Source organism: Ranitomeya variabilis, chromosome 1, assembly GCF_051348905.1.
Source record: "Ranitomeya variabilis isolate aRanVar5 chromosome 1, aRanVar5.hap1, whole genome shotgun sequence".
In the NCBI taxonomy this organism is placed as follows: domain Eukaryota; kingdom Metazoa; phylum Chordata; class Amphibia; order Anura; family Dendrobatidae; genus Ranitomeya; species Ranitomeya variabilis.
This window is the reverse complement of record NC_135232.1, coordinates 517,814,783-517,838,490: the sequence shown is the minus strand read 5'-3', so window position 1 is coordinate 517,838,490 and position 23,708 is coordinate 517,814,783. Positions and strand designations below refer to the sequence as shown.

The following is a 23,708-nucleotide window of genomic DNA, read 5'->3' as shown; positions in this document are numbered from 1 at the left end:
CCTCGTGGCTTCCGATGGGCGCCGCCATCTTTTTCCGGGGAAAAAATGGCGGGCACATGCGCAGTGCGCCCGGCAGATCTTTGGGGTCTCGGCTGCCGGGGGTAGCCGAGACCCCAAACAACATGATCGCTGGTAATTAACCATTTTCCGGAGACCGCAAAAAGAAAAAAAAAAAAACGGCGTGTCATTCTCTGTCCTCTGATGTGATCACACATCAGAAGACAGAGAAAAAGGGGATCGGGGACCCTGTTATACTTACTGGTGTCCCTGGATCCTTCTGCGTCCTTTCCTGGCCGCCGGCTTCTTCCTCCAGGAAGAAAATGGTGGGCGCATTCGCAATGCGCCTGCCGTGATGTGCCGGCCAGCAGAGGAAGATTCTTAGACTCTTAGGGCTAGGGTTAGGGCTAGGGTTGGGGCTAAAGTTAGGGTTAGGGTTGGGGCCAAAGTTAGAATTAGGGCTAGGGTTAGGGTTGGTGCTAAAGTTAGGGTTGGTGCTAAAGTTAGGGTTAGGGTTGGGGCTAAAGTTAGGGTTAGGGCTAGGGTTAGGGCTGGTGCTAAAGTTAGGGTTGGGGCTAAAGTTAGGGATGTGGTTGGGGCTAAAGTTAGGGTTAGGGTTAGGGCTAAAGTTAGGGTTAGGGTTGGGGCTAAAGTTAGGGTTAGAGCTGGGATTAGGGTTAGGATTAGGGTTTGGATTAGGGTTAGGGTTGGTATTAGGGTTAGGGTTGGCATTAGGGTTACGTTTGGGATTAGGGTTAAGGTTAGGGTTGGGATTAGGGTTAGGGTTAGGTTTGAGGTTAGGGTTGAGATTATGATTAGGGGTGTGTTGGGCTTAGGGATTTGATTAGGGTTAGGGTTGGGATTAGGATTAGGGGTATTTTGGCATTAGGGTTGTGATTAGGCTTATGGTTAGGGTTGGAATTAGGGTTAGGGGTGTTTTGGGGTTAGGGTTTTTGATTAGGGTTATGGATTGGGGTGGGATTAGCATTAAGGGTGTGTTGGGGTTACGGTTGGAGTTAGAATTGGGGGGTTTCCACTGTTTAGGTGCATCAGGGGGTCTCCAAACGCGACAGCCAATTTTGCGCTCAAAATGTCAAATGGTGCACCCTCCCTTCTGAGCTCTGCCGTGCGCCCAAACAGTGGTTTACTTCCACATATGGGGTATCAGCGTACTCAGGACTAATTGGACAACAACTTTTGTGGTCCAGTTTCTCCTGTTACCCTTGCGAAAAAAAAAATAATTGGGGGCTAAAAAATCATTTTTGTGGGGAAAAAAATGATTTTTATTTTCATGGCTCTGCGTCACTTGGGCGTTCAAAATGCTCACCACATATCTAGATAAGTCCCTTGGGGGTCTAGTTTCCAAAATAGGGTCACTTGTGGGGGTTTCTACTGCTTAGGTACATCAGGGGCTCTGAAAATGCAATATGACATCCGCAGACCATTCCATCAAAGTCTGCATTTTAAAATATCACTACTTCCCTTCCGAGCCTCGATGTGTGCCCAAACAGTGGTTCCCCCCACATATGGGGTATCAGCGTACTCAGAACAAATAGGACAACACATTTTGTGGTCCAATTTCTCCTGTTACCCTTGGGAAAATAAAAAAATTGGGGGCTAAAAAAACATTTTTGTGAAAAAAAAATGTATTTTCATTACTCTGCATTACAAACTTCTATGAAGCACTTAGGCGTTCAAAGTGCTCACCACACATCTAGATAAGTTCCTTGGGCGGTCTAGTTTCCAAAATGAGGTCACTTGTGGGGGGTTTCTACTGTTTAGGTACATCAGGGGCTCTGCAAATGCAACATAACGTCCGCAGACCATTCTATCAAAGTCTGCATTCCAAAACGGCACGCCTTCCCTTCCGAGCTCTGTCATGCACCCAACCAGTGGTCCCCCCCGGTCCCCCCCCCCACATATGGGGTATCAGCGTACTCAGCATAAATTGCACAATAAATTTTGGGGTCCAATTTCTCCTTTTACCCTTGTGAAAGTAAAAATCCGGGGGTAAAAAAATCATTTTTGTGGAAAAAATATGATTTTTTAATTTTCATGGCTCTACATTATAAACTTCTGTGAAGGAATTGGGTGTTCATAGTGCTCACCACAAATCTAGATAAGCTCTTTGGGGGGTCTAATTTCCAAAATGGGGTCACTTGTCGGGGGTTTCTACTGTTTAGGTACATCAGGAGCTCTGCAAATGCAACATGACGCCCGCAGACAATTCCATCAAAGTCTGCATTTTAAAACGTCACTACTTCCCTTCCGAGCCCCAATATGTGCCCAAACAGTGGTCCCCCCAAAATATGGGGTATCAGCGTACTCAGGACAAACTGGACAACAAATTTTGGGGTCCAATTTCTCCTGTTACCCTTGAAAAAATAACAAATTGCGAGCTAAAAAATAATTTTTGATGGAAAAAAAAGGATTTTTTATTTTCACGGCTCTGCATTGTAAAATTCTGTGAAGCACTTGGGCATTCAAAGTGCTCACCACACATCTAGTTAAGTTCCTTGGGGGGTCTAGTTTCCAAAATGGGGTTACTTGTGGAGGGTTTCTACTGTTTAGGTACATCAGGAGCTCTGCAAACGCAACATGGTGTCCGATCTCAATTCCAGCCAATTCTGTATTGAAAAAGTAAAACGGAACTCCTTCTCTTCCAAGCTCTGTCATGCGCCCAAACTGTGGTCTACCCCCGCATATCGGGTATTGACGTATTCAGGACAAATTGCACAACAACGTTTGGGGTCTAATTTCTCCTGTTACCCTTGTGAAAATAAGAATTTGTGGGCGAAAAGATCATTTTTGTGTAAAAAATGTGATTTTTTTTATTTTCACGGCTCTACGTTACAAACTTCTGTGAAGCACCTGGGGGTTTAAAGTGCTCACCACACATCTAGATAAGTTCCTTAAGGGGTCTAGTTTCCAACATGGTGTCACTTGTGGGGGCTTCCCACTGTTAAGGCACATCAAGGGCTCTCCAAACGCGACATGGCGTCCGATCTCAATTCCAGCCAATTCTGCATTGAAAAAGTCAAGCGGTGCTCCTTCTCTTCCAAGCCCTGCCGTGTGCCCAAACAGTGGTTTACCCCCACATATGGGGTATCGGCGTATTCAGGAGAAATTTCACAACAAATTTTTGGGTTCATGTTCTCTTTTTACACTTGGGAAAATAAAAAAAATTGGTTCAGAAGTAAAATGTGTGCAAAAAAAAAAAGTTAAATGTTCATTTTTTCCTTCCACATTGTTTCAGTTGCTGTGAAGCACGTCAAGGGTTAATAAATTTCTTGAATGTGGTTTTGAGCACCTTGAGGGGTGTAGTTTTTAGAATGGTGTCAAGTTTGGGTATTTTCTGTCATGTACACCCCTCAAAGTGACTTGAAATGTGAGATGGTCCCTAAAACAAATGGTTTTGTAAATTTTGTTGTAAAAATGAAAAATCGCTGGTCAACTTTTAACCCTTAGAACTTCCTAACAAAAATTTTTTTTTTTCAAAAATTGTGCTGATGTAAAGTAGACATGTGAGAAATGTTATTTATTAACTATTTTGTGTGACATATCTCTCTGATTTAAGGGCATAAAAATTCAAAGTTTGAAAATTGCTAAATTTAAAATTTTTTCGCCATATTTCCATTTTTTCATAAATAATTGCAAGTAATATCGAAGAAATGTTACCACTAACATGAAGTACAATATGTCACGAAACAACATTCTCAGAATCAGCGGGATCCGTTAAAGCATTCCAGAGTTATCACCTCATAAAGTGACAGTGGTCAGAATTGTAAAAATTGGCTTGGTCATTAAGTATCAAATTGGCTCTGTCACTAAGGGGTTAAATACATATGCTAAAAACAATTTATACTCATATAACACAAAATCCCTGATGCCCTTGTCTCCTATAAAAAATAAAAAATTATAAACAACTGTATATTTTCCTGTCCACCATAGAACATGAACTCCAGTGTGTCCCACAGCGATCTCACTTGTAGAACAGTCACATTGGGAGATGTGTCTGCTCTAACCGGCTGCCAGTAATACACTGACAAGAGAGTCATCCCTCCCTCAATGTATAGAGCAGAGCTGCCGTGAGAGAGGTCACACGAGTTCATCAGCTGATGAGCTCTGGTGATCTCACGGCACCACCGTTGTGTGAGAACTTTCTCAGGCAGTGGTGGTGCCGTAAGTGAGAACACCAGGGCTTATCAGCTGATGAACTCTGGTGAACTCTCTCACCGCACTGCAGGAGTGATTACACAAGTGACTGTTCCCAAAATTATCAGTATCATCACGGAACATTATGGATTATTATCCTCTCGCCAGACAGATGAGGAATATTGTTGTTTATTATTTTAATTTACTTGCAGGAGACATTGGCTTCCGTGGATTAGACGTTCGGTGAGTATGGTTTAATTTAGATTCAATAAAGAAGTCTGTGTCATTATTTCAAATAAAGAACTTTATTCTGGGTGTGTTTTTTTATACAATTTGACTATGTGGTTAGTAATGGGGGCATCTTATAGGTGCCTCTCCATAACTAACCTCTGGGCTTGATGTCAGCTGCCAATACAAAGGTGACATCAACCCACAAATGGCTATTATCTCACTTGCCACCGCTAGTGAGAAGAGTAAGGCTAAGCGACAGACAGGGCACATCTTATTAATATGCCATTTCTGGGGCGGCTGAGAGCTGATGTTTTTAGTCTGGGAGTGGGTCAATATCCATGGTCCCTTCCTAATATCAGTCCGCTGTCCGCCTGGTTAGATGTTATAAGGGGATGCTACTTCAATTTTTTTCTAGGGGCCTGTTAAGTCTAAGCAAACATGTTGTGAACTCTGTTTCCGGGCTCCCTCCTGTGGTCATGAGTGGTACTGTGTGAGTTCTCTCTTTGGGCTCCTCCTGGTGGCTCTTTTTGTTATTTTGCAGGTTTCTGGCAGGATCAGCTGTCTCGTCATCTGCTAGTTAGGTTTCCTATTTAATCCACCTGGTCCTTCATTCCTTGCCTGTTGCCGTTGTAATCAGTGCTATTCTGATTGCTCCTGTCTACATCCGTTATCAGTCTCTCCAAGAGAAGCTAAGTTCTGTTTGCTTATTTTTGCTCATCTGTGTTCAAGATGTTTCCTAGTATATTATGAGTTTTTGTCCAGCTTGCTAATATGTGATTTCCCTGCTTGCTGGTGCTCTGGGGTGCTGAGTTGCTCCCCCCACATCGTTAGTTGGTGTGGGGGTTCTCGCATTCTCTGCGTGGATATTTTTGCATAGGGTTTTTTACTGACCGCACAGATCCCTTGCTATTTTCTGCTATCTAGCGTTAGCGGGCCTCATTTGCTTAACTTGTTTCATCTCTGCGTTTGTCTTTTCCTCTTAACTCACCGTTATTATTTGTGGGGGGCATCTATATCTCTGGGGGATTTCTCTGAGGCAAGTGAGGTCTTTACTTTCTCTTTAGGGGTAGTCAGTTTCTCAGGCCGTGAAGAGACGTCTAGGATTTCAGGAAACGTTCCACGGCTGCCTATAGTGTGTGCGGTTAGGATCAGGTTTGCGGTTAGTCCAGTTACCACATCCCCAGAGCTCGTCCTATTATTTTCTACTTAGCTGGTTAGATTTGTGATCCTAAGCCACTAGGATCATAACACAAACCACTGTGAGCTGATATTAATAGCCTGGATATATCATGGCTATTGGCTCCTTCCCAGAATTTTAACATCAGCCCTCAGCCATTGGCTTTCCCTCTGCTGGTTATGAAAATTATGTGTGAGCCCATTAAATTTTTTAAATTTTTTTTGTGAAAACTAACAGTTGCTGTTTGGTTCCAGCCAATGTAGGTTTATTCTGATAATGCTCCTCCATAGACTGGTGACAATGTGTGTGCGTTTATTTAACTCTTTACTTACCGGTTTAGTAATGAGGGTGTTTGGCTGACACCTCTTCAAACCGCAGCAAAAAAATGCACCAAAAAATGCCAAACACCTCAGTGTTTTTTCTCCCTAGAGATGCAGAAACCTTGCAGAAGTTTCTGCAAGCAAATATTCAATGTGCGCACATACCCTCAATGGACACTAATTATTAACAGCCGTCAACTTTTTTATTGTTATTATTGACCGTAATTATAATGTTCTGTTTTATATCAATATTGTTAAAGCCCAATAAAAATATTTAAAGTAAAAAAGAAAATCACGATCTCTTATGGCTTTCACAATGACAGGCCCAGCCTTCAGCAGACCCTCAGCTGTCATGGCTACCCATGGGCACCCCGTGATCATGTCATGGTCTTGCCAATGGGCATGTGTAATGATGTGCCCTTCTGCCAGTGAGTTAAATGCAGCTGTTAGAGAATGAAAAATGGAAAATTACTTAAAACCCCTCACAAATTATGAACCAGGGCCTTTTTCTGAAAGTCCCTTATGATTGGTTGTACTATACTATGTGATGTGATAGCTGCAAGGCATTATGTAGTAGCCCAGTCGTTCGCGCCCAAGGTCATGTGAGCATTCTTTGACTGATACAATCTTCTGCAGTGTATAAAATGGTGGAAGGCATTTTTGAGTACCCATGCTAAGCAAAACACAAATTGTTTGTTGGGTCTGGGAAATTTCCATAATTTCTATATGAATTAGATTCACATTAGTTAGAGTATATAGTCACTAAGAAAATAGGTGATCATAGAGAAACAATTGCTGGCAATAATGTTAAGCTTCGATACATATCAGTCTGCGTCTTCTCTGGTCTCAGTGTTTTGGCTGTAGCAGTGATGTCAAGTTCACAGCTCACATTATCGCAACAGTCAATCAGTGAGCTCAGCACATTGTATCTGCTGAGCTCAGTGATTGGCTGCAACATTGATGTGAATTGTCAACATCATATCACCACTGCAGCCAAAACACTGAGTCTGGAACTGCTGTCGAGATCCAGCGCTGGACCCAGAGAAGGTAAGTACTATCTGATTTTGTTATTTTACATTGCAAGAAATGTTTGGATCCCATTTTCAAACAGTAGAAAAACCCCTTTAAAGTCATATAAAATATGATTTACAATATAAACATAACTTACTGTAAGACGCATTCAGGGATATGTACATTCTCCATAGGAATTATTTGCTCCAGTTCCTCCAGACTATGCACATACTGTATCTTATTGATAAATTTCACACTGTCAAAAACAATAGCAAACAATACATTCAACACAACTGTATTTGTACCTTCTAAGATTTGTGTCCAGACACCTTTTGTTGAGTTTTGGTGATGAATATTTAATTTAATAAGATTATAATTAAAATACAATTAATTCTGCCCTCTGAGAAGACTTCTGCCAGGTTGATTTTTACTATCTGTGCTATCCACTCAGTGCCATTACAGATTTGAGCTGAATATTCAATTTAATAACAGAGGTAGATCACAAAGCCATTATGTAACCCATGCACTAGGGAGGCCCATTGTCTCAATTTCAACTATATCTGCATCCTCAGAATACAGTTGAAGCCATTGGCTCTCTATTCCACAATTCAGCCTGTGTGTAAGTGTACCGTCTCACAAAACGATTTACCAACGATCACGACCAGCGATACGACCTGGCCGTGATCGTTGGTAAGTCGTAGTGTGGTCGCTGGAGAGCTGTCACACAGACAGCTCTCCAGCGACCAACAATGCCGAAGTCCCCGGGTAACCAGGGTAAACATCGGGTTACTAAGCGCAGGGTCGCGCTTAGTAACCCGATGTTTACCGTGGTTACCATCGTAAATGTAAAAAAAAACAAACAGTACATACTCACATTCCGGTGTCCGTCACGTCCCTTGCCGTCTGCTTCCCGCACTGACTGACTGCCGGCCATAAAGCGAAAGCAGAGCACAGCGGTTACATCACCGCTGTGCTGTGCTTTCACTTTCCGGCCGGCAGTCACAGTCAGTGCGGGAAGCAGACGGCAAGGGACCTGACGGACACCGGAATGTGAGTATGTACTGTTTTTTTTTTTTTACATTTACGATGGTAACCAGGGTAAACATCGGGTTACTAAGCGCGGCCCTGCGCTTAGTAACCCGATGTTTACCCTGGTTACAAGCGAACGCATCGTTGGATCGGTGTCACACACACCGATCCAACGATGACAGCAGGAGATCCAGTGACGAAAGAAAGTTCCAAACGATCTGCTACGACGTACGATTCTCAGCAGGGTCCCTGATCGCTGCTGCGTGTCAGACACAGCGATATCGTATGGATATCGCTGGAACGTCACGGATCGTACCGTCGTAGCGTTCAAAGTGCCACTGTGAGACGGTACCCTAAGAGTTTTAGCGCTAGCAGATGCAATGGCATTTCTAGATTGTGCCTGGTGCATGAAGTCACAGTCAAAATCTTGCACAGAGCAGAACTGTGCATTGGGGATTGGGGCTATGTAAGTATTTTTATTTTTTATTTTATCAGTCAGTACTTATAGAGGGTTGTGGGGCCATCATATTGTGAAGTCATCGTACTGTGTGAGTGGGGACTCTGAGGGCCATCATACAGTTGGTTGAGGGGGTCTGTGGCAGCCATCAATAGATGTGATAGGACAGTGGTAGGCTTGTAGGAGCTATCACACTACTTGATGGGCATCATTCTGTGTGGAGGACATCCCACTGTGTGTGGGGGGGGACTGTGAGGATATCATACTATGTGGGAAACACTGTAAGGGGATCATACTGTGTTTGGGGATTGTTTTGGGAACATTGTGGCAGCATCATACTGTATTGGGAGCATCATACTTTACTTGGGGCATTGTGGCCTCATCACACTGTGTATGTGGGGGTACTTTGGGAGAATTCATGATGGGAGTATCATACTACTTGTGGGTAGGATTGAGCGAAACGGATCGGTCATTTTCATAAGTCGCCGACTTTTGGCAAAGTCGGCGTCTCATGAAACCCGACCCGATCCCTGTGTGGGGTCGGCCATGCGGTACGCGACTTTCGCGCCAAAGTCACGTTTCAATTACGCTAAAAGCGCCATTTCTCAGCCAATGAAGGTGGACGCAGAGTGTGGGCAGCGTGATGACATAGATCTCAGTCCCCACCATCTTAGAGAAGGGCATTGCGGTGATTGGCTTGCTTTCTGCGGCGTCACAGGGGCTATAAAGGGGCGTTCCCGCCGACCGCCATCTTACTGCTGCTGATCTGAGCGTAGGGAGAGGTTGCTGCCGCTTCGTCAGAAGCAGGGATAGTGTTAGGCAGGGTACATTCACCCCCAAACTGCTTGTGCTGTAGCGATTTCCACTGTCCAACACCACCTTTTGTTTGCAGGGACAGTGGAAGCTACATTTTTTTTTCCCTCAGCGCTGTAGCTCATTGGGCTGCCCTAGAAGGCTCCCTGATAGCTGCGTTGCTGTGTGTGTAAGCCGCTGTGCAAACCAACTGCTTTTTTCAAACCACAAATCCTGTTGTTCCTTCCTTTCTGCACAGCTATCTTGTTTGTTTGTCCACACTTTTGTGTGCAGCAGTCCTTTTTATAGCTGCCTGCCATACTTTTCTGAGATTACTGCAGGGAGATAAAGATTGGCAAGTCTGCCTCTGTGCCATTGCTGTGTGTGGCATCTGTCTCTCATTGTGTGCCACAGAAAACCAGTGTGTAATACTGGGCCATTTTTTTTTTTTGTAAATTCTCCCTGAAAAAAAATAAATAAATAGTGGGAGATAAAGAATGGCAAGTCTGCCTCTGTGCCATTGCTGTGTGTGGCATCTGTCTCTCATTGTGTGCCACAGAAAACCAGTGTGTAATACTGGGCCATTTTTTTTTGTAAACTCTCCCTTAAAAAAAAAATAAATAGTGGGAGATAAAGATTGGCAAGTCTGCCTCTGTGCCATTGCTGTGTGTGGCATCTGTATCTCATTGTGTGCCACAGAAAACCAGTGTGTAATACTGGGCCCTTTTTCTTTTTTTTTTTAATTCTCCCTGTAAAAAAAGAAATAGTGGGAGATAAAGATTGGCAAGTCTGCCTCTGTGCCATTGCTGTGTGTGGCATCTGTCTCTCATTGTGTGCCACAGAAAACCAGTGAGTAATACTGGGCCATTTTTTTTTTTTTTGTAAACTCTCCCTGAAAAAAACAAATAGTGGGAGATAAAGATTGGCAAGTCTGCCTCTGTGCCATTGCTGTGTGTGGTATCTGTCTCTCATTGTGTGCCACAGAAAACCAGTGTGTAATACTGGGCCATTTTTTTTTTTTTGTAAATTCTCCCTGAAAAAAAAAAATAAATAGTGGGAGATAAAGATTGGCAAGTCTGCCTCTGTGCCATTGCTGTGTGTGGCATCTGTCTCTCATTGTGTGCCACAGAAAACCAGTGAGTAATACTGGGCCATTTTTTTTTTTTGTAAATTCTCCCTGAAAAAAAAAATAGTGGGAGATAAAGATTGGCAAGTCTGCCTCTGTGTCATTGCTGTGTGTGGTATCTGTCTCTCATTGTGTGCCACAGAAAACCAGTGTGTAATACTGGGCCATTTTTTTTTTTTTGTAAATTCTCCCTGAAAAAAATAAATAAATAGTGGGAGATAAAGATTGGCAAGTCTGCCTCTGTGCCATTGCTGTGTGTGGCATCTGTCTCTCATTGTGTGCCACAGAAAACCAGTGTGTAATACTGGGCCATTTTTTTTTATTTTAATTCTCCCTGTAAAAAAAAAAAAAATAGTGGGAGATAAAGATTGGCAAGTCTGCCTCTGTGCCAGTGCTGTGTGTGGCATCTGTCTCTCATTGTGTGCCACAGAAAACCTAGTGTGTAATACTGGGCCCTTTTTTTTTTATTCTCCCTGAAAAAAAAAATAAATAGTGGGAGATAAAGATTGGCAAGTCTGCCTCTGTGCCATTGCTGTGTGTGGCATCTGTCTCTCATTGTGTGCCACAGAAAACCAGTGTGTAATGCTGGGCCATTTTTTTTTTTTTTAAATTCTCCCTGAAAAAAAATAAATAAATAGTGGGAGATAAAGATTGGCAAGTCTGCCTCTGTGCCATTGCTGTGTGTGGCATCTGTCTCTCATTGTGTGCCACAGAAAACCAGTGTGTAATACTGGGTCATTTTTTTATTTTTTAATTCTCCCTGAAAAAAAAAAATAAATAGTGGGAGATAAAGATTGGCAAGTCTGCCTCTGTGCCAGTGCTGTGTGTGGCATCTGTCTCTCATTGTGTGCCACAGAAAACCTAGTGTGTAATACTGGGCCATTTTTTATTTATTTTTTATTCTCCCTGAAAAAAAAAAAATAAATAGTGGGAGATTAAGATTGGCATTTCTACTTGAGTGCCAGTCCTGTGTGTGCCGTCTGTCTCAAATTATTGTGGCACAGAAAACCTAGTGTGTAACATTGGGCCTGGTATTCCTTTCAGTGTCAGCCACCTATAAAGGTGTATATAAATCCTACAGAAGTTAGAGTTCACCTTATAAGTTGTTTTACAGTAACAAATACCGTTACTTTGGTTACGTTTTGCAAACAATCAGGAAGTCTGGTGGAAGAGGTCGTGGCCGTGGGCGGTCATTGTCAGCTGCTAATGATGGTAGTGGTGGTGGAGCATCAGGTGGTCGTGGTAAAAGCAGTACAGCACCTAAGTCTCGAGTTGTTGAGCCAGGTTCGTCGTCTGGCTACACAAGGCCTCGAACGCTCCCTTTTCTGGGAGTAGGAAAACTGCTTTTAAAGCCGGAGCAGCAAGAACAATTTTTGGCTTTCCTTGCTGACTCAGCCTCTAGCTCTTTTGCCTCCTCTTCTGAAAGTGCAAAATGTAAAAGCAGCGCGTCGTTAGTGGATGTTCACGGTCAGGGACAAGTCGCTTCCTTGTCTTCTTCACCCAGAACAAGAGAGAAGGATGCATCAGGAGACACAACGGGTTACTCCATGGAGCTCTTTACACATACCGTTCCTGGGTTAGACAGTGACACAGTTAACAGGCCATGCCCATTAGAAGTTGAATCGGACATGGAGTGCACTGATGCACAGCCACAGCCAGATTACTATGCTGTTCCTTTGACTCAGACCAGAACATTGCCCTCGCAGTGTACTGAGCCAGAATCAAACCCAGCTGAGACTATGGTGCCCTGTCACGAACGCTATACCACCGGCTTACACGGTCACACAGACGAAGTTGCACACGAGATAGAAGAGGAGGTCATAGATGACCCAGTTGTTGACCCCGATTGGCAGCCATTGGGGGAACAGGGTGCAGGCGGCAGTAGTTCTGAAGTGGAGGAGGAGGAGGCGCCGCAGCAGGCATCAACATCACAACAGGTTCCATCTGCCGGGCCCGTATCTGGCCAAAAACGCGTGGCAAAACCAAAACCAGTTGGAGGACAGCGTGGCCATCCGGTTAAAGAAGCTCAGTCTGCAATGCCTGAAAAGGTATCCGATAGTAGAAAGAGTGCAGTCTGGCATTTTTTTAAACAACATCCAACTGATCAGCGCAAAGTCATCTGTCAAAAATGTTCAACTACCTTAAGCAGAGGTCAGAATCTTAAAAGTCTAAATACAAGTTGCATGCATAGACATTTATCCACCATGCATTTGCAAGCCTGGACTAACTACCAAACGTGCCTAAAGGTTGCAGCACCCTCGGCCAATGAAGCTAGTCAGCAACGCTGCATCCCTTCCCTCACTGTAAGCCCACCATTTCCCGCAACACCTGCAGTATCTGTGCAGCTTTTGTCTCCAGGCCAAAGCAGTCAGGGAATCACCAGGTTCGTAGTAGGAAACACTGCATGTAGGGCACCGGCAAGAATACCATTTCCAACCCTCTCTCAGTCTGCCATGTCCACCGGCACCACCGCTAGTTCCACGATCTCCAGCTCTCCAGTCCAGCTCACCCTACATGAGACTCTTGTTAGGAAAAGGAAGCACTCATCCTCGCATCCGCGTACACAGGGTTTGAACGCCCACATTGCTAGACTAATCTCATTAGAGATGATGCCCTACCGGTTAGTTGAAAGCGAAGCTTTCAAAGCGCTGATGGACTACGCTGTACCACGCTACGAGCTACCCAGTCGACACTTCTTTTCTAGAAAAGCCATCCCAGCCCTCCAACAGCATGTTAAAGACCGCATCGTCCATGCACTCAGGCAGTCTGTGACTACAAAGGTGCACCTGACAACAGATGCATGGACCAGTAGGCATGGCCAGGGACGTTATGTGTCCATCACGGCACACTGGGTGAATGTGGTGGATGCAGGGTCCACAAGGGACAGCAATATTGGGACAGTTCTGCCTAGCCCACGGTCAAGGAAACAGTTGGCTGCAGGCGTTCGCCCCCCCCCCTCCTCTTCCTCATCCTGCAGAAGCGAGAGCTCGTCCACAGACCGCAGTCGCACATCCACTCCATCCGCAGCTGCCACTGTTGCACACAAGGTGTGCCATTATGGGACAGCTAGTGGCAAGCGTCAGCAGGCTGTATTGGCAATGAAGTGTTTGGGCGACAACAGACACACCGCGGAAGTTCTGTCCGAGTTCTTGCAGAAAGAAACTCAGTCATGGCTGGGCACTGTACATCTTGAGGCAGGCAAGGTAGTGAGTGATAACGGAAGGAATTTCATGGCTGCCATAGCCCTTTCCCAACTGAAACACATTCCTTGCCTGGCTCACACCTTAAACCTGGTGATGCAGTGCTTCCTGAAAAGTTATCCGGGGTTACCCGACCTGCTCCTCAAAGTGCGCAGACTTTGCTCGCATATCCGCCGTTCGCCCGTACACTCCAGCCATATGCAGAACTATCAGCGGTCTTTGAACCTTCCCCAGCATCGCCTAATCATCGACGTTGCAACAAGGTGGAACTCCACACTGCACATGCTTCAGAGACTGTGCGAACAGAGGCGTGCTGTTATGTATTTGTGGGAGGAGACATGGAGTTGTCAGGTGTGCAGTGGTTGAAGCTACAAGACCTGTGTCAAGTCCTTCAGTGTTTTGAGGAATGCACACGGCTGGTTAGTGCAGACAACGCCATAATAAGCATGAGCATCCCCGTAATGCATCTGCTGATGCAAAGTTTGACGCACATAAAGGAGCAGGCGTCTGCAGCCGAGGAAGAGGAAAGCCTTGATGACAGTCAGCCATTGTCTGGTCAGGGCCGTGTAGAAGACGCGGTAGCGGGCGAAGAGGATGAGGAGGACGAGGAGGATGATGGGGATGAGTACTTTTTTAATGAGGAAGCTTCTCCTGGGCCAACAGAAATTAGTGGCGTTGCAAGGCCGGGTTCTGGTTTTTTAAGGGAGACAAGTGACGTAGATTTGCCTGTAACTGCCCCTCAAACCAGCACAACCGCAGATTTGACAACTGGAACTTTGGCCCACATGGCGGATTATGCCTTACGTATCCTCAAAAGGGACCCACGCATTATTAAAATGATGACCGATGACGATTACTGGTTGGCCTGCATCCTTGACCCTCGCTATAAAGGCAAATTGCAAAATATTATGCCACATGAGAACCTCGAACAAATATTAGCAACCAAACAAGCAACTCTTGTAGACCGTTTGATTCAGGCATTCCCAGCACACAGCGCCGGTGATGGTTCTCACACGAGCTGCAGGGGGCTACAGGGCAGAGGTGTTAGAGGTGCATAAATCAGAAGTGGCGTTGGACAGAGGGGTTTTCTGACCAGGTTGTGGAGTCATTTCGCAATGACCGCAGACAGGACAGGTACTGCAGCATCTATTCAAAGTGACAGGAGACAACATTTGTCCAGTATGGTTACTAACTATTTTTCATCCCTTATCGATGTTCTCCCTCAACCGTCATTCCCATTTGATTACTGGGTATCCAAATTAGACACCTGGCCTGAATTGGCAGAATATGCATTGCAGGAGCTTGCTTGCCCAGCAGCTAGTGTGCTATCAGAAAGAGTATTCAGTGCTGCTGGTTCAATATTAACCGAAAAAAAGACTCGTCTGGCTACCCAAAATGTGGATGATCTCACCTTCATTAAAATGAACCACTCCTGGATTTCAAATTATTTTGCCCCACCTTTCCCGGCTGACACCTAGCTTTCCTATAAAAAGGTCTTGCTTGTGGACTGGTCTTACTGAGTGTTCCAATCTCTTAATTTGCAGCAGCTGTTTGTCCAGCATACGACATGTTTACACCTCCCTCAATGGGAAAACTCCCCCCACGGGGCCGTGGTCTCGCCACTTGGCGCAAGCACCCGTTAGAGTGCCGTTTGTCTGAAGAGGTGGGTGTGCCCGTTTTTGGTCGACGGCACTGCCACTGGGTCCCTCATAGTACAATAAAGTGTCTCTGCCGGTGGTGGCGCGCACCCAACGTCAGACACACCGTTGTAACATGAGGGGCCCTGGGACGGTACCGCCGGCCACAAGAGAGTTCACCCCCCCAGCTCAAACTGTGCTCTACCACGTGCAAAATTATCTCTCACAGCTCCACCGATGTTTAGTCTATGCGCTGACATCATTCAATGCCTGGCACTGACAATACCAATTTGTTGACATCTATGATGCTAGTTAAAGTAGTCTGGGTCAGTGTCCTATATTGACACCAGTAAATACTTACTGCCAAATTACTATGTCAGAAACTCAGCAGATGAGCCCACCCCTGTACCTAAGTATGCCACACTTTTTTTTTGTTGTTGTTGTTTTGCGAGACATTAACATCTATTTATTTTTTGTGAGTACTAACTGTGTCAGACACTCCTTGCAATCGTCCTCCGCTGACCACACCAATGCTGCCTGTGTACCCCTGCGAGATAACTCTAAGTGCCTTGAGTCTATTTTTATTTATTTTAGGCCTAGTAAGCCTGTCTGCGGTCCCTCCTTGCAATCCTCCTCCACTGACCACAACAATGCTGCCTGTGTACCCATGTAACCTATTTAAAACTGCATAGAGCCTATTTTTATTTATTTTAGGCCTAGTAAGCCTGTCTGCGGTCCCTCCTTGCAATCCTCCTCCACTGACCACAACAATGCTGCCTGTGTACCCATGTAACCTATTTAAAACTGGATAGAGCCTATTTTTATTTATTTTAGGCCTAGTAAGCCTGTCTGCGGTCCCTCCTTGCAAACCTCCTCCACTGACCACAACAATGCTGCCTGTGTACCCATGTAACCTATTTAAAACTGCATAGAGCCTATTTTTATTTATTTTAGGCCTAGTAAGCCTGTCTGCGGTCCCTCCTTGCAATCCTCCACTGACCACAACAATGCTGCCTGTGTACCCATGTAACCTATTTAAAACTGCATAGAGCCTATTTTTATTTATTTTAGGCCTAGTAAGCCTGTCTGCGGTCCCTCCTTGCAATCCTCCTCCACTGACCACAACAATGCTGCCTGTGTACCCCTGCGAGATAACTCTAAGTGCCTTGAGCCTATTTTTATTTATTTTAGGCCTAGTAAGCCTGTCTGCGGTCCCTCCTTGCAATCCTCCTCCACTGACCACAACAATGCTGCATGTGTACCCATGTAACCTATTTAAAACTGCATTGAGCCTATTTTTATTTATTTTAGGCCTAGTAAGCCTGTCTGCGGTCCCTCCTTGCAATTGTCTTCCGCTGACCACACCAATGCTGCCCGTGTACCCCTGGAACCTATTTAAAAGTTCATAGAGCCTATTTATATATTTTATTTAATATTAATAAAGCCATGATGGACTACGCTGTACCACGCTACAAGCTAACCAGTCGACACTTCTTTTGCGAGAAAAGCCATCCCAACCCTCCACCAGCATGTAAAAGACCGCATTGTCCATGCACTCTGGCAATCTGTGAGTACAAAGGTGCACCTGACAACAACTAAGTCTGTCTGCAGTCCCTAATTCAAATTGTCCTCCACTGTATAAATCTGAGCTTCAACCTTCTGGCTCTCATTAAGTGCTGTTTTTTAAAAATTTGGTGGTTGGGGCCTACTAACGGTGTGTGCCGCACCTTGGTGTTGTCCTGTGTTATTTTCCTGACCTTTAATCTTCAGGCTTTCGGCCTTCATTTGTAATATTAAACTGCATAGGGCCTACTAGTTGGGTTGGGCCTACTAACGGTGTCTGCTGCTCAAAGGTGTTCTCCTCCACTGAACAAAGCAGTGCCGCCTGTTTACTCCTGTTACCAATTTTGAACTTTATTTTGCCCACTTTATTATTTGGGCCTACTAACTGTGTCTGCCTCTCATTACAGTTGTCCTCCACTGAACTAAGCAATGCTGCCTGGTTAGTCCTGTTACCAATTTTGAATTGCATTTAGCCCACTTTATTATTTGGCCCTATATCAGTGTTTCCTCCTCATCCTGCCCATTGCCCAGCCGGTGCTACATGAGTCTTGTGGTACTTTGACCCAGACCACTACATTCCCCTTGCACGCTACACAGCCACAATCTGACCCTGCTGAAAGTCAGGTTCCCCTTCCCGCATACTATACCACCTTACACAGGGACAAAGAGGAAGGTGCAGATGAAAGTGCAGGTTTCTTTAAAGGTAGGGGGCATACTCGTTGGCGACGTCACAGGCACAGGGCCCCTCAGAGTACGCAAAAGTGTCGCTGCCGGTGGGAGGCGCCCCCGCCGTGCAAACACACCGCTGTACTTTGAGGGGCCCTGTGCCAGTGCCAATGCGAACGAGTGGGCCCCCCTGCTTGCTCAGGATCACAGCACTTGCAACGTTGAAATACTTACCTCTCCCTGCTCCACCGCCGTGACGTAGTCCACGTTTCCTGGGCCCACTAAAACCTTGAACCAGCCCTACCCCCCACAACTTTTGCCAAATGACCCCCAATTTCCAATGCCCAACTATTATTATAAAGTTAATTAAGATTGACAAGCTTCAGAAACAAGAATGGATGTTTTTGGCATTAAAATGGGCACTGTAGGTGTTTTCCTGGCCTCCACTCACTGCCGACTATGCTTCCCCATTGACTTGCATTGGGTTTCATGTTTCGGTCGATCCCCGAGTTTTCGCGATAATCGGCCGACTGCACTCGACTCAACTTTGGACAAAGTCGGGTTTCGCAAAACCCGACTCGATCTTAAAAAAATTAAAGTCGCTCAACCCTACTTGTGGGTAGCATTTGTCAGGCTATGAAAGAGGTATTGTAGTGGGTAAGAACACTAAGGGGTTTCACTAGGGGCACAATTACTGTATAAGTGTAGCAATACATGTCCCTCTCCCTGTCTTTAAAGATTTGTAAGGTATGACCTTCTGTGACTGTGCCTATGCATCACCTACTCTGACAAAAAAAAATTGGGGGGGAGAAGTGGCACTATTCAGTCTTTTGCTATGATGCTCCATGATTTATATGTAAGCCACTGCATACTAGGTTGTTTATTTTCCGTGAAAGATGACAGAACATATTGTGCATACAGCTGTTGTATTGCGACTTTACTGGCCAGTGTTTACTGCTAGAATCACTAAAATATCCAATTTGAAATCTGAGCTACTGTTTGTCAAAATCTCAAGTTTAGATTAGGATTTATAGTCTAGATGGGTCCGGCTGATATACAGATTGGCATGGCAGGTGCAGGCAGGTCTGGCTGATATACAGACTGGCAGACAGATGCAGGTGGTTCCGGTGGAAATACAGACTGACATGGCAGGTACTAGTAACAACTGACAGAAACAAGGCAAGAACTAGCAGGTAGGGATATAGATGGGCACACTAGTGGAACTAGCGGGTAATAACAGGAACCTGAGAACTAGCAAGTGTGCTTGGAACAGACTAACAATGATGCACAGGCACCTCCATGCAGATAGAGGTGCCTTAAATAATAAGTGTCTCCCAACCATTAACTGGGGACACTTTAGGAAGGTGCAGACCTCGAGCAGCAGCAAGAGAGGAAGGAGGAGGAAGTGCGACACGAGGGCCGTGGCGGTAAGTGAGTCGGCGTCCCTGTCGGGGAGAGGAGATGCTTGCAGGGACAAGGCTCTACAGTACACCCTTTTCGCCTCTTCTTCTTCAAGCCTGCAATAAATCTCTGCAGGAGCAGAGGAGCATGGATGTTCTCCCTGGGCTCCCATGACCTCTCCTCAGGACCGAACCCCTTCCAATCCACAAGAGAAAAAGTTTTTCCTTTTACCCTCTTGGTGGGCAAAATATTCTCTACTTTGAAAACGTCTTCAGTGCTGACTGGAGGAGGAGTGGTACCAGGATCTTTGAAGAAAGGACTGGGTATGACAGGCTTGAGGAGAGACACATGAAATTAATTGGGGATCCGTAAAGAAGCCTGAAGTTTGAGCTTGTAGGCTACAGGATTAATCTGTTTTAGATCCTCGAACAGACTGATGAAGTGAGGACCTAATTTTATACAAGGGTAATTTGAGATGGACATAAAAAAGCCAAACCTTGTCCCCTGGATGAAACAGAGGCGAATTCAGACGTCTCTTGTCTGCGTGTCTCTTCATCTGTTCAGAGTATTTCAATAAGGTGGTCTCCCATATCTTAGAAAATCCCTTGATGAGGGATTCAGCAACAGGGATGTCAGAGGTAGTAGAAAGAGGGAACAAAATATTGGGAAGTTGACCACAGACCACAAAAAACAGAGATTTAGCAGAGGATTCACTCATATGGTTGTTGTATGAGAATTCGGCTCAAGGCAGGAGTTTGGCTCAATCACTGTGGTGGGCATTGAAGAAGTGCCGCAGGAAAATGGTCAGGATCTGGTTGACCCGCACTACCTCGCCATTGGATTGAGGATGGTAGGCCAAAGAGAAATCCAAAGTGGCATTCAGTAGTTTTGCATGTAGTCCTCCAGAAGCAAGAAGTAAACTGGACAACTCTTTTCGAGACTAAATGGAGCGTTAAACCATGGAGGTGGAAAATTTGTAGAATAAACTTCTCTGCAAGCACTGGAGCAGACGAGAGTCTTGGAGAAGCGATCCACAACCACCCACATGATGGTACACCCGGCCGATACTGAAATATTAGTGATTAAAAACATTGCAATGTGCTGCAGGGAGTAGATGGTAATGGGCAAAGGAAGTAGCCGAATGGTCAGAAGCTGTTTTAGAGTTTTGTTATGGGCACAACAGGCACAGACAGAGACAAAATCTGCAATATCCTTGCACATGGTCGGTCACCAATAATGGTGGGAAGTGATGAGAGCTATTTTCTTCTGTCTGGCATGGCCTGCCATCTTAGACGAGCGACCCCACAGAAGGACCTGCTTCTTGTCTGGATTCTTCTTTGTAAAGAAGAAGGATGGTTCACTTCGACACTGTATCGACTGAAGGGGACTCAATTAAATAGCGATCAAAAATAAATATCCTCTGTCTCTCATTTCCAAGCTGTTCGATCATCTTAAAGGTTCCAGAGTCTTCACAAATCTTGATCTTCTGGGGCACACAACCTGATCTGAATTTACCAGGGAGATGAATAGAAAACGGCCTTTAATACCTGTGATGGCCACTACGAGTATCAAGTTATGCTGTTTGGACTTTTTAACGCACATTCAGTCCTTCAATAACTGGTGAACTACATTTTTGGGAATCTTTGCTACATGTGTGTAGTAGTGTACTTGAACAATATCATGGTGTTCTTCCCCGAACTGCCTTCACACCAAAGAGATGTTCACCAGTTTCGACAGAGATTAAGGAAGAACTGTCAGTGCGCCAAATACGAAAAGTGCTTTATTGAGCAGACTTCTCTTCTGTTTCTTGGATACATTATCTCCGAGACGAGCCTGAAGATGGATCCCGATAAAGTGTCTGCCGTTTTGAAGTGGTCCCATCCAGATGGTCTAAAAGCCTTCCAGCGATTTCTTTGATTCGCTACTTACTACCGCCAGCTCATTCCCAATTTCTCCTCCCGGACTGCTCCTATCTCTGCCCTGACCCACAAGGGGGCAAACCCTAAGATATCGAATCCAGAGGCTGAAAGTGCCTTTGTATCATTAAAAAAGGCCTCTGATCTTGTGCTGCCTCATCTGGACAATAATAAACAGTATAATGCACCCCATAGAAGGATAATGCACCCCCATAGCAGTATAATTCAGCCCCATAGCAGTATAATTCAGCCCCATAGTAGTATAAGACAACCCCATAGTAGTATAATGCATCCCATACGAGCATAATGCACCCCCATAGGTGTATAATGCACCCCCATAGTAGTACAATCCACCCCATAGCAGTATAATGCACCCCCATAGTCATATATTGCACCCCCATAGTAGGATATGCACCCCCTTAGCAGTATAATGCACCCCCATAGTAGTATAATGCCCCCCATGATAGTATAATGCACACCTATAGCTGTATAATGCACTCCCATAGGAGTATAATGCACCCCCATAGCAGTATAATGCAACCTCATAGTAGTGTAATGCACCCCCATAAAAGTATAATGCTCCCCCATAGGAGTATAATGCAACCCATAGTATGATAATGCACCCCCATAGCGGTATAATGCACCCGGTAGTAGTATAATGCACCCTGTTGTAGTATAATGCACCCCATAGTAGTATACTGTAATGCACCTCCATAGGAGTATAATGTAGCCCCATAACAGTATAATGCACCCCCATAGCAGTATAATGCACCTACACAGTAATATAATGCACTCCCATAGTAGTATAATGCACCCCCATAGTAGTATAATGCAACATCATAGGAGTATAATGCACTCCCATAGCAGTATAATGCACCACCATAGTAGAAAATGCAACCCCATAGCAGTATAATGCACCCACAGTCATATATTGCACCCACATATTAGGATAATGCACCCCCATAGCAGTATAATGCAGCCTCATAGTAGTATAAGACACCCCCAAACTAGTATAATGCATCCCATAGGAGTATAATGCACCCCCATAGGCATACAATGCACCCCCATAGTAGTATAATTCACCCCCATAGCAGTATAATGCACACTCATAGTCATATATTGCACCCCCATAGGATAATGCACCCTCATAGTAGTATAATGCACACCCATAGCAGTATAATGCTCCCCCATTTTAGTATAATGCACCACCATAGTCATATATTACACCCCCATAGTAGGAAAATGCACCCACTTAGTAAAATGCACCCCCATAGTAGTATAATGCACCCCCAAAGTAGTATAATGCACACCCATAGTGGTATAATGCTCCCCCATTGTAGTATAATGCACCACCATAGTCATATATTGCACCCCCATAGTAGGAAAATGCACCCACTTAGCAGTATAATGCTCCTCCATAGTAGTATAATGCACCCTCATGGTAGTTTAATGCACCCCTTAGGACTATAATGCACCCCATAGTAGTATAATGCACCTCCATTGGAGTATAATGTAGCCCCATAACAGTATAATGCACCCCCATAGCAGTATAATGCACTCCCATAGGAGTATAATGCACCCCCATAGTAGTATAATGCACACCCATAGCTGTATAATGCACTCCCATAGGAGTATAATGCTCCCCATAGGATTATAATGCAACTCATAGTATGATAATGCACCCCCATAGCAGTATAATGCACCCCATAGTAGTATTAATGCACCACATACCAGTATAATGCACCTCCATAGGAGTATAATGTAGCCCCTTAACAGTATAATGCACCCCCCATAGCAGTATAATGCACCTCCATAGTAATATAAGGCACTCCCATAGTACTATAATGCACATCCATAGCAGTATAATGCAACCCCATAGTAGTATAATGCACCCCCATAGTAGTATAATAAAACATCATAGGAGTATAATGCACTCCCTTAGCAGTATAACGCACCCCCTTAGTAGTAAAATGCAACCCCATAGCAGTATAATTCACCCCCATAGTCATATATTGCACCCCTATATTAGGATAATGCACCCCCATAGCAGTATAATTCAGCCCTATAGTAGTATAAGACACCCCCCAAACTAGTATAATGCATCCCATAGGAGTATAATGCACCCTCATAGGCATACAATGCACCCCCATAGTAGTATAATTCACCCCCAAAGCAGTATAATGCACCCTCATAGCCATATGTTGCACCCCCATAGTAGGATGATGCACCCCATAGCAGTATTATGCACCCCCATAGTAGTTTAATGCACCCCCATAGCTGTATAATGCATCCCCATAGTAGTATAATGCACACCTATAGCAGTATAATGTTCCCCCATAATAGTATAATGCACCATCATAGTCATATATTGCACCCCCATAGTAGGACAATGCACCCACTTAGCAGTATAATGCACCCCAATAGTAGTATAATGCACCCCCAAAGTAGTATAATGCACACCCATAGCAGTATAATGCTCCTCCATGGTAGTATAATGCACCCTCATAGTAGCTTAATGCACCCGCAAAGGAGTACAATGCTCTCCCATAGGACTATAATGCACCCCATAACAGTATAATGCACCTCCAAAGTAGTATAAGGCACTCCCATAGCTGTATAATGCACACCCATAGGGGTGTAATGCAACCCCATAGTAGTATAATGCACCCCCATAGTAGTATAATGCAACATCATAGGGGTATAATGCACTCCCTTAGCAGTATAATGCACCCCCATAGTAGTAAAATGCAACCCCAGAGCAGTATAATGCACCCCCATAGTCATATATTGCACCCCCATAGTAGGATAATGCACCTCCATAGCAGTATAATTCAGCCCCACAGTAGTATAAGACACCCCCATAGGAGTATAATGCACCCCATAATAGTATAAGGCACCCTCATAGTAGTATAAGGCACCCCTTTAGCAGTATAACCCAGCCCCATAGTAGTATAATGCACCCCCATAATTGTATAGTGCACTCCCATAGCAGTACAATGAACCCCTATAGCAGTATAACCCAGCCCCATA

The 23,708-nt window shown here is 44.8% G+C and overlaps 1 protein-coding gene across 2 annotated transcripts in view; it reads right to left on the bottom strand.

Annotated features, from left to right (window-relative positions):
- ATCAY (ATCAY kinesin light chain interacting caytaxin) overlaps nt 1-23,708 on the bottom strand; it is a 336,717-nt gene that overhangs the window by 78,777 nt on the left and 234,232 nt on the right. Inside the window, exon 9 of one of the 2 annotated variants that reach the window (XM_077253872.1) lies at nt 7,049-7,147. The exons of the other annotated variant lie outside the window; for it this stretch is intronic. Within the exon in view, the coding sequence (XP_077109987.1) occupies nt 7,049-7,147 (99 nt within the window). The remainder of the gene's footprint in view (nt 1-7,048; nt 7,148-23,708) is intronic. 2 annotated transcript variants of the gene reach the window in all.